The 14,970-nt window shown below is 39.8% G+C and overlaps 2 protein-coding genes and 1 long non-coding RNA gene across 6 annotated transcripts; all 3 read left to right on the forward strand.

The window, feature by feature from the left end:
• Window positions 1-400: 400 nt before the first annotated feature.
• Window positions 401-1,020, forward strand: LOC9272419 (uncharacterized). Its single transcript, XM_015793926.3, has one exon. The coding sequence runs from the start codon at window positions 430-432 to the stop codon at window positions 757-759; it is 330 nt and encodes a 109-aa protein (XP_015649412.1). The 5' UTR covers window positions 401-429; the 3' UTR covers window positions 760-1,020.
• Window positions 1,021-1,576: 556 nt separating this feature from the next.
• On the forward strand, window positions 1,577-6,086 carry LOC136351356 (uncharacterized). 2 transcript variants are annotated; one of them, XR_010734389.1, is made up of 5 exons: window positions 1,577-1,976; window positions 2,052-4,561; window positions 4,816-4,976; window positions 5,497-5,555; window positions 5,654-6,086. It is a non-coding gene; the product is annotated as an uncharacterized lncRNA (long non-coding RNA). The 2 variants fall into 2 exon arrangements; XR_010734388.1 differs by having other exon boundaries at window positions 1,577-4,561.
• Window positions 6,087-10,224: 4,138 nt separating this feature from the next.
• On the forward strand, window positions 10,225-14,626 carry LOC4345975 (uncharacterized). Of its 3 annotated transcripts, none has more exons than XM_015794886.3 (8): window positions 10,225-10,597; window positions 11,391-12,170; window positions 12,260-12,554; window positions 12,728-12,934; window positions 13,036-13,209; window positions 13,385-13,573; window positions 13,676-13,789; window positions 13,903-14,626. In XM_015794886.3, exons 2-8 carry the CDS (start codon window positions 11,428-11,430, stop codon window positions 14,242-14,244), a joined length of 2,064 nt encoding a protein of 687 aa, XP_015650372.1. In that variant the 5' UTR covers window positions 10,225-10,597; window positions 11,391-11,427; the 3' UTR covers window positions 14,245-14,626. The 3 variants fall into 3 exon arrangements, with proteins under 3 accessions (XP_015650372.1, XP_015650374.1, XP_015650375.1); XM_015794888.3 differs by having other exon boundaries at window positions 10,225-10,472; XM_015794889.3 differs by lacking the exon at window positions 10,225-10,597 and adding an exon at window positions 10,921-10,971.
• Window positions 14,627-14,970: the final 344 nt, after the last annotated feature.

Consider the following 14,970-nt stretch of genomic DNA (forward strand, 5'->3'; position numbering starts at 1 on the left):
CTGTAAAGGTATACTAGTTCAGCCCACTTAATCTAAGCCCAATTATCTCGGTCCGAAACTAACTCAGCCCATTCATAAAAGCCCAGGTTTCCAGATTCCCACACCCCTCCTCTCCGATCTCCACTCTTCCGCAACGCAGTTCCTCCTCTCCCCCCAAATTCTGTCGAAAAATTTGGGGCTGTTTACTTTAATATTAAAAAAACCTTACCAAATTTTGGTATTGTTAAAATTTTGATATAGTTGTTAAAATTTGACAACTTACCAAAATTTTGGTAGGATTTCTTATATAGCGGCCAAATTCGCAGCAAACTAAATGGTCAATTTTTTTGGTAATCTTATTAAAATTTGGTAAGTTTGAAAATAGAATGGCTCTAAAGTTATCAGGCCCTTTGATAAATCTGTCACGCTCGCACAAAAACGAGGAGGTCGATGCGGGCGATCTCGGCGGCGGCGGCGGGCATGCTGCGGGCGCGGCTCCGCGGGGGCGGAGGCGACGGCGCGGGGCGGTGGACGACGCCCGGGCACGAGGAGCGGCCCAAGGGGCACCTCTTCAACCGGCCGCCGCCGGGGGAGTCGCGGAAGTGGGAGGACTGGGAGCTTCCCTGCTACGTCACCTCCTTCCTCACCGTCGCCATCCTCGGCGTCGGCCTCAGCGCCAAGCCCGACCTCACCCTCGAGACGTGGGCGCACCACAAGGCCCTCGACCGCCTCCAGGAGAAGGACCTCGCCGCCGCCGGTCAGGTTCCCCGCGAACTCTAGATTTTCTTCTTTTTTTTTCTTTCTTTTCAAACGGTTTGTACTACGTTATGTGTAATTCCGTAAGTGGATTGGATGAACCTCAAACTGATAAAAAAAATGTACATCTACTGATGTTTCTCTTGATAACTGTAGTATGAGTCATGATTGTATCTCTCTTTCTTTCTTTCTTTTTTTGGCATGATGGTGAACATGTTATACCTTTTTAGTGGTTTGCAAACTGAGATTTTTGCATACCTGTTGCAGTACATTTGTTTGTTGGTATCCATTGGCTTATAATTTCCTCCTGGTTTTGGCAAAATGCTACAATGAAATGCACCAGTAGATGAAAATGTCAGATATTATGCGGGGTAATTCTTGCTGCTGGAGTGCCAACGATTATCTTTTTTTCTTCGAGAAATCTCTCTCTACGAGAAGTTAAGTACTAGGTTATATGTAAATTAAACTGCGAAAGCTTATGTTAGTGACAGGTGAGGTTTTTAAGGAAATGTAGTTGCTCATGTAGAGTGAGATAGGGTCTGAGTGAACTACAAGCCCATGGAATCGCGTGAGGCTTTTGTTGCCACGGATGTTGTCCTCTAGAGGAAATGGTTGTTACAATGCATAATCAAATTTAGCTGGTCATATAAAGTTTGAATAATTTTCATGTTGAATGTGACGATTGTTGTTGAAAGTCATAGCCTCATAGGGATCATGCTAATGCATGTGTGACATACTGATATGTGTTCCTGGTGAGCCTGCATTGTCCTTATGGCTTTTATCACATTGTCCTGGTTTAACATCAAATATTAAGAGTGATACTCCCTTCTGCTATAGGTAATATACTCCTCAAAGATTGACTTGTGAAAATGGTTCCTCACCAAAATGTGTGGGATATATTTCTCTCATGTCTGAATGAAGTGGAGGTTCAAAATGTGCTGTTGAAATAGAGCATGAAGGTATGTTTAGGTGGCTAAGGTAATAGCAATTACAAGAAAGTGCAATTTTCCATTTGGATTAAGGGGTAAACTACAAGGATTGGTTGTCTGTGCTCTTGATTAGAATATTAAAGCAAGAAACATTTTAAGGTGGGAAAATGACCTTGCCGTACAGAAATCCGATAGGCCCAGCGGTGTGTCCAGACCCACTTCCTAATATTTTGCCATCTCTAATGCGACGGTCCCTCAGTTGTTACATGGAATTAAATTGAATCTCTAAGTTGTTTGCGCTACCCTTCAGCTGTAAGGACTCTCAATGCTTCTCTTCTTTGACCATTTATTGACCTTCCCTCTTACAACTTACAAGGCCCCTTGCAGGGTTGGGCCTGTCTATATTCAATACAAGAAGGGGTGCATACTGAAATGCTAAGGCTTTCTACAGGCAGCCTATCTTCCTAAATTGTGTAAACTTTGAACTACAAGGTTGTGCCATATGAACATTTATTAGGGCTTCTCCTCCAGATACATTCTACAGAGACCCAGAAATCCGAGAGGCCCCTGTAATCTTGCCCCAATCAGGGTGGCTAAGTTCGGATATCTTGAAAAGTTTCACTAAAATATTTAATGTCCACTCCAGGACATCAGTACTATATGCCTATGCTTAATGAACTGTTGTTATCCATTTGAATAATGCTAAATATTTGTTAATGATGCCTCCTTTTGAAGCCTTCACATGTGTACCCTTGACCAAGCACTTGAAAACAAAAGTCTGAAAAGAATAACCCACTTACTTAGGCAGGCATATGCTTATTGACCAACACTTACCTAACACATTACACATATTGTTTACCTGTTCAGTTGGTACATGATGCATTTTTGTGTCTGTGCTCTGTATCTGACAAATAAGCTTTACAGTGAGGATTTTTTCAAATTTTGCATTTGACTGTCTTGATCTTTTGCAGCAGTTTAGACAATGTGTTGCACTGTTGCCTCTTGATTAACGGCGATTCCTATCGAAGCTATGAAATTTTCTCCTGCAATTTATTTATCACTAGTTCACTGCATTATTCTTCATGCTGTGGTGATTATATTGTGCACTGAGTCCCTGACATCTGAGCATCCTGTGGATTTATTAGATTTGAGCAGTGTCTGCATCTTTACCAACAAAGCATTTTTGCACTGTCACTGCAGCTTTTGTTGTCCAGCATGCAATCTCTTGCTCATGCTATGATTAGTCTTTGTGGACACCAATGCTATCTTGCAGCTTTGGCAATATAAATTTCTTACTCTAATGATCTAAATATGTATAAATATAGCCTGCCAAAATTTCATGGATGCTTTTATATGATTTGATATGAATTACATTGTTGTTTCGTTGAAGATTTAGCTCATGTTGTCAACCGAACTACCGAATGCATTCAAGAAGTCCTTAAACCAATTATCCATATTATTAGAATTGTTATTTTAGTGCTATTTCTTATAAGTCTATGCGAGCTAAAACCATAACGGAGTACATTCTTTTATGCCAGTGAGGCGTGAACCAAACCTTTTTTCCTTAGTTGTTGACATTTCCTAAATAATTTAGTCTACATGATGGGATGATTCTGCTTGTTAGGGACCACAAGCATGGACATGAGGCACTGGCATTTTGTTTACTGTCTAAAGTATTCAAGTTAAAATTGGGTAACTGTAAGGGCTATACTTCATTATTTCAATTTTTTACATTCTTTTATTTAACAAGCAGCTGCTGAAGTGCTAATAACTAAAAGTCTATGACCAACACAACAAATCATCATATACTTAAGCTGAGTGCCTGCATCTAAACACCATTGAGTATTATTTGAAATTTCTTGTGCACTATTCTACCAGTTAATTGTTGAGAGTTGACATCATGGAACTTTTGGTCTACCAAATAAAGATATGTCCCTTCACATTTAACACATTTTGTTTTACCTTAATGTTACAGCCTTCAAATTCTTAGTCCTTTGGACGACTTATTTAACTCTTCGATGTATATTTGTTCTACTTGCTGTTTTGGAAGGGATGTTTGAACCATGTATAAACTTTTTGGTGTCATGTATATGTCTATCTTGTACTTTCGCATGATTACATTTTTCCAACTTTGTGTATGCATGAGCTTTCGGAAGAGTTTCAGATCTTTAGCAGATGTGTAGTAACTTATCTTACAAGATTGCAACTTTTTTCTAAAGTTATGAACCGATCTTCCTGTTGTGACACTAACTTCTTACCTGATGATGCCTTTCAAAGAAATGTAGTTGCCATGTTTATTTGATGAATAAAGTTTTATACAATATTTTCCTCATTTAAAAGCTGAGTTACTCTTGCTGATAGCTAATCTTTTGCATCTTTATTATACTAGTGAAATTGATTAATTTCACTGATGCTATCCTTAGTGAGAACCCCAAAGTGCAAGTTATAGTTGATGTTATCCTTGAAGAACTCCAAAAATGCAAGTTATAGTTCTTGTCAAACAGATATTGAGATATAATTATTTCAGTTGCAATATCTTGTGGGAAAAAACTTGGTTAGAGAGTCACCACCCACAAATTATGCAGTCTCATCAAAGTTACATGTACTTGGATATAATCATTAGTAGGGCGCCTCATACTGCTCCATCTCAGGTATAACATATAATTCTGCTTTATTTTCTGTCCCTACTGCATCACTCTCTTGCTGCCTGTTATGATTGTGATCCAACGGATATGTATAGCTCAATTCTGTTCATCCCTAATGGAAGTAAATGAAACATTGCTGTCTCATCACCGTTCTACCTGATGAATTAGCTCTGTGTGTATGGTCTCTTGGCCCTTTCAGCTGGTTGCTTGGTTTGCTTCACCCTCCGAATCGTAACTCCAACGTGACTCCAGGTCAGTACATTAACCTACTCCTGTGGCTGTGGTTGTGATGTTTTTAGTCAGAAACTGGTAGAATGGGGGATCAGTGTACCACCTAAGGATTGATTGCTGAGGTACTATGAAGCAACCATTGACATTCAATCTCACAATGCGAGCTGACAAGCTGTATATGCAAAGCAATACGGTGGTTGCTGTTGGCATGTCCTTGTGAGAGCAGTCGCGGTCCTAACATGCTGCTAAGTTAATTTCTTTTTTTTCTTTTGTAGGTCCTTCTTACTGAATACTGATATGGCCTGCCTTGTAGCTCCAGAAGTCCAGATCTTTCTATATGCCGAAATTGCTGACGAGCAGCTAGCTAGCTCTATGGAACTTCTGATGGATGGGTTTGCTGACACCTGTCGGTCAATATATGGAGCTCTTTTTGCAGGTATGACAATCTTTTTTTTTAGCAAACTCCCAGTACAGGTATAATTCCATGCTCCATTATAAAAAAGAGAAAAAAAAGGGTATAATTCCATGTGTCTAGACATCCTTTTCCAAAGCCTCTTTGGTCAGGATGAAAGAGACATATTCAAACTGCGTGAAAATGAGAACTGAGAAAAGGGTCTCTCACCGACCGTTAGCAGATCCACTGTGTGGGGGTTGTTGGATCCCCACGGACCAAAACCGAATTGAGTACACATAGAGGTTTACATGATAAATGTGTTATACAACTATACATGATAAATGTGTCCTCAAGGACCACATGTCAGTATGTTACACAGCATTGCTTAAACTCTGTACGACTGTTTGGCATCATTACTGGTGATTGGACATACTTGATGAGATTAGACGATTTTGCTGTTGAGTGTAGTTATCATTTGCTTAATCTTAATGCCTGACTTGTTTAGTTCCGGAGGGCAAAGTTTGTCCTCAAAGTTTCTTTTCCCGTACATGACGAATTTCAGGTGGTGTAGCTTCATGCCTTCAACTTCCATATAGGGATGCAAGTGGGGCGGGCAATCAGGTTTTTTTTAGCCCGCTTATCTCATTTCTAGTTTATTTTTTTTTCTAAATTTTGCACTACCACGTAAAAATTAAAGTAATGAGCGGGTTTTTATACAGGTAGCGGGACTATCCACTTGCATCCCTACTTCCATATGAGAAGTACAACACATTGCCCATCTTATGTTCCCCCAACATGCGAAATATAAAGCCCCACTTACCATGAAGAAATTCCATAATATCTTACACTATTTTTTACATCCATTTTCTAAATATATGGTGCAGTTGATTTTTCTCACAAACTGAACAATATTTATCAAGTACAGTGAGAAAAGAGTACTACTAAATAACAATTTAGTACTGGATTATACACAATCTAGTACTATGAATTTATACGCTTTGGAACAGGAAAAATTGGCATACTTTATGATAGAGGGAGTAGAATGTATAAATAATCAAATGAATTAAAAAATAAGTGTGTTATATTATTATCTTCTTAACTGCTTTAAAAGTTATTAGTCAGCCTCCTTCCTTAGAGAAACAACTCCCTCTCCTTTCAAAAAAAACCTTTCGAAAAACCGCTCCATGTTAAAGAATCACCCCTAAAAATTCCTGTGATCCCGTTCTAAATGTATGGAATACAACTAGTATTAGAAGACGGAGCATGTGATTCTACTATCCAAAGGAGGTTAAATTTTTCCTAACATTGAAGCCTTTCAAAGAGAGAGGCTTTTCCAAACAAGACTACTCCTATACCACACTAAATGTGCGGTACCTATACGTACATGTACTGATGTACGTGGGTAGTATTAATGATCAGTATGATGTACTCCCTCCATCTCATAATATAAAGGATTTTAAGTTTTTGTTTGCACTGTTTGACCACTCATCTTATTTAAAAAATTTTTAGAATTATTATTTATTTTTTTACTTACTTTATTATCCAAAGTATTTTAATCACAACTTTTCTTTTTTTTATATTTACATAAATTTTTTAAATAAGACGAGTGGTTAAACACTATAAGCAAAACCTTAAAATCCCTTATATTATGGGATGGAGGGAGTAAGGTTTAGTAGGCTGTGAGGCGCAGCAGAGGCCGGCCATCGTTGACACTGCGTGTGGGCCCATGCATCTTGAATACTCCGGCTTGCCGGCGGCCGAGGGCAAAAGCGTAAATATATAAAGACTAAAAAAAATACCTGATTGATCCGTCGTTAGCATAAGCCAATTCTCTGATACGCACGGTGACTGGAGCCGGCCGGTGGACGGTGGTCACCGACAGCTCCTCCCGGTTAACCTGAAGCTGCACCGGAGTCCGGTCACCTCCCTTTATAAAAATCAAAAAGAGAGAAAAAAAAACAACAAGATCTCCTTTCTTTTCATATCTGTTTCTCTCTTTTTTTTCTTTGCACTAATGACTTAGCCAGAAGAATATGTTCTTCCACTTTTTTTTTGAAAAATAATATTAGTATAATTGAGATTGTGCTCTAATTGGTGCCAAGGGAGAACGCATATTAGACCTCACCTGACTGCATCTGCATGCACCAGAAGGGCAGTAGGAAACAAGGAACAAACATGAACATCTGGGCCCACTTGTCTGTGAATCACATGCAGATGTGCAATGTTGGTAGTGGTACTGACCCTCATCGGTTACCCGTATTCCCTAATAATCTGTTTTAGCTTATTAAGGAATAAAAATTAATTTATAAGTAAAACTTTTATATATCTGTTCGTAGCGATTTAAAGCTAACACTGTATAGAAATTATGTTGCGGATATCTTAAAATTTGACTTCAAAATTAAACTCGAAAATATAAAATTTAACTTTTGCTTTAATTTATTAGGCCAACCGATGAACTCCGTGGTACTTGCATAGGAGCAGCTAGTGTGTGTATAGAAAATTGTTTGGGGCTCTTGTGTACTGGCAACACAGTAGATGGATCCAGATTGTCACAGCTTCTTTTTTTTTTTGTCAACGGCGTGCAGAATGCAGACGGATGTGTGTAAATATATGTGTCGTGTTGCGTGAGGTGGGGACTAATCAAGGACCCATCGTCTCGTAATTAGGTGATTTGGTGATGATGAGAGGAGGGATGTCTTCTGGCCGGTGCACAAACAAATTTTACTTTATTAGAACTTACTACTGTTAGAGCACAATGGTACAAAGTAGTGTACTTCACCGTTTTAAAATATAACAATTTAAATAATGGATATTAGATATAATCTAGTTTCACGAATATGGTTATATCTGATCTAGTACTATGTTGCTACTATATTTTAGAATGACGGGAGTATATGCTATTCTAGGGCCAAATTGAAATTTAACGTTGTTATAGATTAACCTCAATTTTTCGTGAGCACATTTCCTTAATTGCTAAATGATGATTTTTTAAAAAAAGCACTACATATTTTTTTTCTAAAAATAAAAATAAAAATAAAAATATATTTAAGTTTATAATAATTAATATTTGATTAATCACACACTAATAATTTATCTCATTTTGCGTGCTGTCAAATATCCCCTCTAAATGCCAGAATGGATGTAGCCTTAATTTGGTTGGTTATTGCTATTGTATATGTAATATCATAGCTGATAACTAGTTGAATACTCCATCCGTCCCAAAATATAAGGGATTTTGGGTGGATGGGATGTATCCTAATACTACGAATCTAGACATACTCTGTCCAGATTCACTCGTAGCACTAGGATACTTACATCCAATAAAAATCCCTTATATTCATGGACGAATGGAGTATGTATTTAGAGAAGAATTAACTTCGTAAATGAAGTTATGGGTTCTTTTCTCCCCTAAATATTTGAGCAAAAGTACTACCCACATACTCCCTCCCTTCAGAAAAAATAAATTGCTGGCTATGTATAACTAGTAGATGCCCCTCGCATCATAGCAGGACATTAGAACTCCTTTGATAAAAAAAAACATTGATATGATAGTTGATATCTCATAGCCACTTCGATCCAATGGCTGAACAATTTATGACAGGGCTAAATTTGAGAGCTCCCATATAACAAATTAATGTATTTAGTGAGTCGTGACTATTTCATAGAAATAGGGGATAAGCTATTCGATTCATAAAAATAAAATACCAGTACAGGAGTGAGGCTAACTTTTAAAGGGGTGTATTACAGATTAGTATGTTAAGAGGGATTAAGGTAATTAACTAGATGTTTTTTCACCAAAAAAATTGAAATAAAAATGGAATAAAGTAGTGAGACAAAAAGGAGAGGCGGAAAGCATGCGCCTATCCAAGACAGAACTGGAGTGCACCCTTTTATAATCCCCACAGTTCAACGTGCAACAAAGGTAACAGTATGCACCTAAGCACCGCACAAGATCACATCCAAAGTGCACTTAATTTCATAGCATATATAGCATAAAAATTATTGCCTCACTTGTACATTGTTTTTCTTGTTGACGTTTTATATCGCCTTTTGCCATATTAGAACCCATACAGATCTTCTTTTTTGTAATTTTGAGGTTTTTAGCCTTACCTCTGTACAACATTGCTTTACATAATTAATATTCATACATATCGGACTTTATTCATACATTTAGGCACATCAAAATCCATGGTTGAGAGTCTGGCCGGGGAAAAAAATAAAGCTTAAAATATAAAAAAGTACATACTCCTTTTGTTCGAAAGAAAATTATAATTCTACGTTGTTTAGCGGAGGTTAAGCTCGGGTAAAAATGACTTGGATGCTCTTTAATAAATGAGGTAGTGTTAAGGGTGCTTTTGGGCAGTTCATTTGGGAATGAATTTAACTGTAAAGTGATTGATGGAGAATAATTAGTATTATGAACGGTGGTAGGACTGTTTATATCATCCTGGAATTAATAACGGAAATAGAGGTAAATAAATATAACTATATGTTAATAAATTTGGCCCTCTTCACGCCAGTTTTACAGGTTACCAAGCCCGGTTTAGTTCCCAAATTTTTTTCACAAAAATACCACTTCAAATCTTTGGACACATGCATTAAATATTGATAAAAATAAAAACTAATTGCACAGTTAAGAAGGAGATCGTGAGACGAATCATTCGAGCCTAATTAGTTCATGATTAGCCATAAGTGCTACAATAACACACACGTACTAATGACTGATTAATTATCCTCAAAAGATTCGTCTCGCGGTTTCCAGACGAGTTATGAAAATAGTTTTTTCATTCGTGTCTGAAAACCCCTTCTAACATCCGGTCAAACATTCGATGTAACATCTAAAAAATTTTCTTTTCGCGAACTAAACAGGGCCCAAGTACTACTATAATGACCCAAAAAAAAATCTCACATACACCGCCACTGATGTCACTTGTGAGCAAAAGAAGCTAAGAGGCTCATCGGTTGCCCACATTTCCTAATAAATCAAAAGCAACTTAAAAGCTAACGCTAAAAAGAAATTTATATTGAAAATATCTTAAAATTAATTTAAAAATTTAAAATTTAACTTTTACTTTAACTTATTATAGGTCTACCGATGGGGCTTTAAAAAAAATTCCTAAGAACTCACATAAATAAATCGTGAAAAAGAAAGAAAGAAAGAACGGTGAAGAAACAAATCTCTCTCTCTCTCTCACCTCACCTCCCGGTGAGCGGACTCGAGCCGAGCCGAAACGCGGCTCGGCTCGGCTCGGCTCCCCCCATATTAACCAAGCCAAGCGGCGACCACACCATTCCACCGCCAGCGCAGCCACCACGCTTCCCTCGCCGCCGTCCGCCGACGCCGACGCCCGCACGGCGCACGCGTGGGCGGCCTGGACGACATCGGACAGCTGCCCGCCGGCTCCGCATTACGTCGAACAGGCACCGTTCAGTCCGGGTAGGACGCCGCCACGCCCGCCCGGTTGGGGCGGTTGTCGTTGCCGTTGCCGTTGCATCTCCTGCTGCTTGCTCGGCGCGCGGGTCGCCACGCCAGAACCGGTGGGTGACCCCGGCTGCTACTCCTTGCGTTTCTGCTACCCTGGAGTCTTTGCAGCCCTTCCACGGCCGGATCTCTCCTCTCTCGTTGGGGGGGGGGGGGGGGGGGGCGTGGGGGATCAGGATTGGTGAGCTTCTCGATTCGCGGGGATTCGATCTTGTTTAAGCATGCTTTCTTGATTTGCTGGGAGGTTTTTCGATTGGAGCTTCGTTACTGTGTCTGTGTGTGTGTGAGAGAGAGACCAGGATCTCTGCCTTCTGGGCGGCAGCATTGATGATTAGCTTGTCTCCGTTGATTGGTGGTAGCTTGTGTGATCCACATTTCTGAATTTCCGGCGACACGCACGGTTGCCATCACCGTTCGACCTGCTGATTCATTCCTGCGACTGCGAGTGCTGTTTCCTTGTCGTTTAAATGGGCAATTCGGTTGCGGATTAGGATTCTCCGGGGGTAGATGTGTGGTGCCATCTGCATTTATGACGGAATATCGTCCAGGCAACTAGTAATGATTTCTTCTTTTAAGATGCTCTTTGCCATGCTACTACTAGTAGTTGCTTTTGCTGATGATTGGTTTCTTGGCCAATGGTTTGGTTGTTGTTTTTTTTAAAAAAAACTTTCAGGGGGCTCTGATTTCTTGTTTCAGTTAACCGCCCATACGAAGGAGTCTACTGGCAAAATTTTGCTCTCTATTTTTTTTTTCTGCGGAATGATTTCATTTTGATGTATGATAGCACTTCATAGTATGATAAGTCTGGATTTTGATTCACTGCATAATCTTCTGAATCATAAAGTTGGTGTTTTCCTCGGTGTCGATAGTGCTCGATCTTAATTGGGCATGCTTTGGTTTTAATTAGTTGATCGCCTAGCAAAAGTTGCTACAAATTATAATGATTAATCATTTGGACTTTATTATTTTTCCAGGTACCACAATTCTAGCAGAGATTATAAATATTCAGAAATGGGTGCCAAAGATAATGGGGAAGTAAGAGACGAGAAGGGGGTTGGATCAGATTATGAACCGGCCAGAGTTTCAGGAGTTTCCAAGAAACTCATGAGAAAGGATACAAGAGAAAATAGCCCTCGCATGGCAAAAAGCAGTGGCAGCCGTCAAGTTCAGAACAAGCTGCAACATAAAGCTTCAAACAACATTCAGAGTAGATCTCCAAAACCCAGGAAAGTTGTTAACGCTGCGAAATCTGCTGAAGTTAGAAGGTCAGATACTGTAAGAGTTCCTTCTCGTGCTCCATCAGAGCTTTCTGAGGAAACAGACGATATAGTTAGCGAGGCTGGAACCGTTGATGATAGTAAAGGCAATGAAGAGGCCAAGGAGATTGATGTGCTAGATGAAGCTCCACATTGTGATCAGAGCACTGGTACTGACGATGAAATTCCTGAAATTGAAGAAAAGATAGTTGATGATGAGAAACCAGTTGTGTATCAAAGGAATGAGGAGTTACAATCAAAGATTGACAAGTTGGAACAAGAACTTCGTGAAGTTGCTGCGCTCGAAGTTTCCCTCTACTCTGTATTGCCTGAGCACGGAAGTTCGGCACATAAGCTGCATACCCCAGCTCGGCGTCTTTCTAGGATGTACATTCATGCATCAAAGTTTTGGTCCTCAGATAAGATAGCTTCGGTGGCAAAAAGCACTGTGTCTGGCCTAGTGCTTGTTGCGAAATCATGCAGTAACGATGCATCAAGGTAAAATATGGCCACGATATGCCTCTATTTTACCTTGAAAATAGGTCATAACCATCAATTTCCTTGAATTAAACTCTGCTCTCTTGTAGATTGACATTCTGGCTGTCCAATACAGTTGTGCTAAGGGAGATAATTGCACAAACTATTGGTATCTCATGCCAATCGTCTTCAACCATTACAGCCATCAACATGAATGGTAGTGCAAAAAGTCTTGATGGGAGATCGATGCCAATGCTATGGACAAATAGCTCCAGTGGCAAACAAACCAAATTTACTGGCATGCAGGTACCGGATGATTGGCATGAAACAAGTACACTTTTGGCTGCATTGGAGAAGATTGAATCATGGATATTTTCTCGGATAGTAGAAACAGTGTGGTGGCAGGTAAAAGTTAGACTATATTCTTGCTGACACATGCATGAAACTGAGCATCCCTTGCTCCAAACTGGATGTTCTAGTTGAGTGTTTCACAAAGAAATAGCTCGCAATGATATTGTTCTGTGATTATATCTGATTTCTCCATGTTGTCAATTTTCTGAAGAACGTTTGTTGTTCAGGCACTAACTCCTCACATGCAAACTCCGGTGGAAGGATCGTCAACCCCAAAGACTGGGAGAGTGTTAGGTCCTTCTTTGGGTGATCAGCAGCAAGGCACCTTTTCTGTTAACCTGTGGAAGGCTGCATTTCACGATGCATTCAACAGAATATGCCCCCTCCGTGCTGGTGGACATGAATGTGGCTGTTTACCAGTATTGGCAAAATTGGTATTCTTTGACATCCTTAGCTTGACAAAAAGAAAAGAAAAACATTTCTTACTGAAAATATTAATATAAATGTTATATTCATGTGTTTTGTGAATTATCAGGTGATGGAGCAATGTGTAGGCCGTTTAGATGTTGCAATGTTTAATGCAATCCTTCGTGAATCGGCTAGTGAGATACCCACTGATCCTATATCTGACCCAATTGTTGACCCAAAAGTCCTGCCGATTCCAGCTGGTGATCTAAGCTTTGGGTCAGGCGCTCAGCTGAAGAATTCTGTATGTACTTGATTCAGTACCTTTTAAGTGCTTTCTCAGTTTTCCTTTATTTACTCACAATGATTTATGCATGGGAAGCTAAACTTCCGTGCATAAACTCTAGAATGCAAACGTGTTGTTTTCTTACCATTGCACTTAAAATAGCAAATTTATATGAAATAAAATGCATATGCAGATCGGAAATTGGTCGAGATGGTTAACAGATAACTTTGGAATCGACGCTGATGACTCAGAGGAGGATGGTACCGACACAGGAAGTGAAAGAAGTGCAGCTGAATCAAAGTCTTTTCAACTGCTTAATGAATTGAGTGATCTCCTTATGCTCCCAAAGGACATGCTTATAGAAAAATCTATCAGGAAAGAGGTTAGTGCTCATGCATAGTTCCTGATGAATAATTGTACTGTTATCTATCTACCTATCTAGCAATCAGTTTAGCTGTGTTTAAGACTTTGACCTCTTTGTCAGATCTGCCCTTCGATTGGCCTCCCGTTAGTAACAAGAATCCTATGCAACTTCACTCCTGATGAGTTCTGTCCTGATCCTGTTCCTAGCATAGTCCTAGAGGAGCTGAATTCTGAGGTGTTGTTTCTGTCTTGAGGAAACTTTGTAGTCTAGCCTTACAAAACTTGTTCCCACAACGAAGATGCATACAGTGCAACTTTGTAGTTAACATGATACTTGATGTTATGCAGAGTTTGCTGGAGCGATGCACCGACAAAAGTGCAACCAGCGCATTTCCATGTATCGCTGCTCCTGTTGTGTACCGCCCTCCATCCCTACTGGATGTGGCAGAGAAAGTGGCGGACACTGGTGGCAATGCAAAGCTAGACAGGAGAGCGTCAATGGTCCAGAGGAGAGGATACACCAGTGATGATGATCTGGATGACCTGGATTCTCCCCTCGCATCCCTTATCGACAAAAGCGCTCCGCCTTTGCTGTCTAAAGGTAGCGCGCATTTTACTGCTCAAAGAGGAGTTTCCATGGAGAATGCCAGATACACATTCCTGAGAGAGGTATGGTTGGAGAGGCAGTGATTGGTGAACCTGTACAAATCCAGAATCTCTTCTTTAGCTACCTTAAAAAGGGTTGGGAAGGAAAACCTGCTGAGGTGAAACCTTTGAGAGAAGTTGCTCACTTGCAGAGCTAGTTAACTAAACAAGAATGGCTACTGTCAAAATGCAAACAATTTCGTGTACATTCATATACATATGTTGTTCGTTTGTAGTATAATAGAAGCAAGCCAGAAATGAACTTTCTCTGTTGTCTGTTGAAACTAAAGAATGTGATGTCCCATGGGAAACGAAAAGATGTTCTACCTGGACAACATTATGTAGGCCAGATTCTGATGCATGATTTGTCAACAGTACTATTGTATATAGTTTTTCTTCTTACCGACAAATCTGATAATGACTGGAAGACACTAATGTGTGAGCTGTTTCCACTAGCATAAACATATCATCAGACGGCCGCCCATCGATGGCGACTCGCCATCTGCCTTCGCCACCGGTAATGAATTTCTCAAGTAGTCATGTTTTTCACTACCTGTGCACCGTGATATTACGTACTTACATTGGCATTTGGTCGTATCAGTGATGGTCTACACTCAGTTTCAATAATGCTTCTCCTGGGATTAGTAAGAACAATCAAAAGTCCCTAACAGTGCACAACCTTCCTTGCTCATATTCATGCTTTTGCTGAAATGGACATTGATGGCCAAGGTAAAATAAGACAACAAAGACGCATGAATAGGTTTTGTGTGA

Source organism: Oryza sativa, chromosome 8, assembly GCF_034140825.1.
Source record: "Oryza sativa Japonica Group chromosome 8, ASM3414082v1".
Taxonomy (NCBI): Eukaryota; Viridiplantae; Streptophyta; class Magnoliopsida; order Poales; family Poaceae; genus Oryza; species Oryza sativa.

Bases quoted from the DNA above. Each gene is read 5' to 3' on its own strand.
- LOC4345975 (XM_015794886.3), top strand. From the start codon at position 11,428: ATGGGTGCCAAAGATAATGGGGAAGTAAGAGACGAGAAGGGGGTTGGA. The intron at 12,935-13,035 runs GTATTCTTTGAC...GTGAATTATCAG, and splicing joins TACCAGTATTGGCAAAATTG to GTGATGGAGCAATGTGTAGG. The intron at 13,210-13,384 runs GTATGTACTTGA...ATGCATATGCAG, and splicing joins GCGCTCAGCTGAAGAATTCT to ATCGGAAATTGGTCGAGATG.
- LOC9272419 (XM_015793926.3), top strand. From the start codon at position 430: ATGCGGGCGATCTCGGCGGCGGCGGCGGGCATGCTGCGGGCGCGGCTC.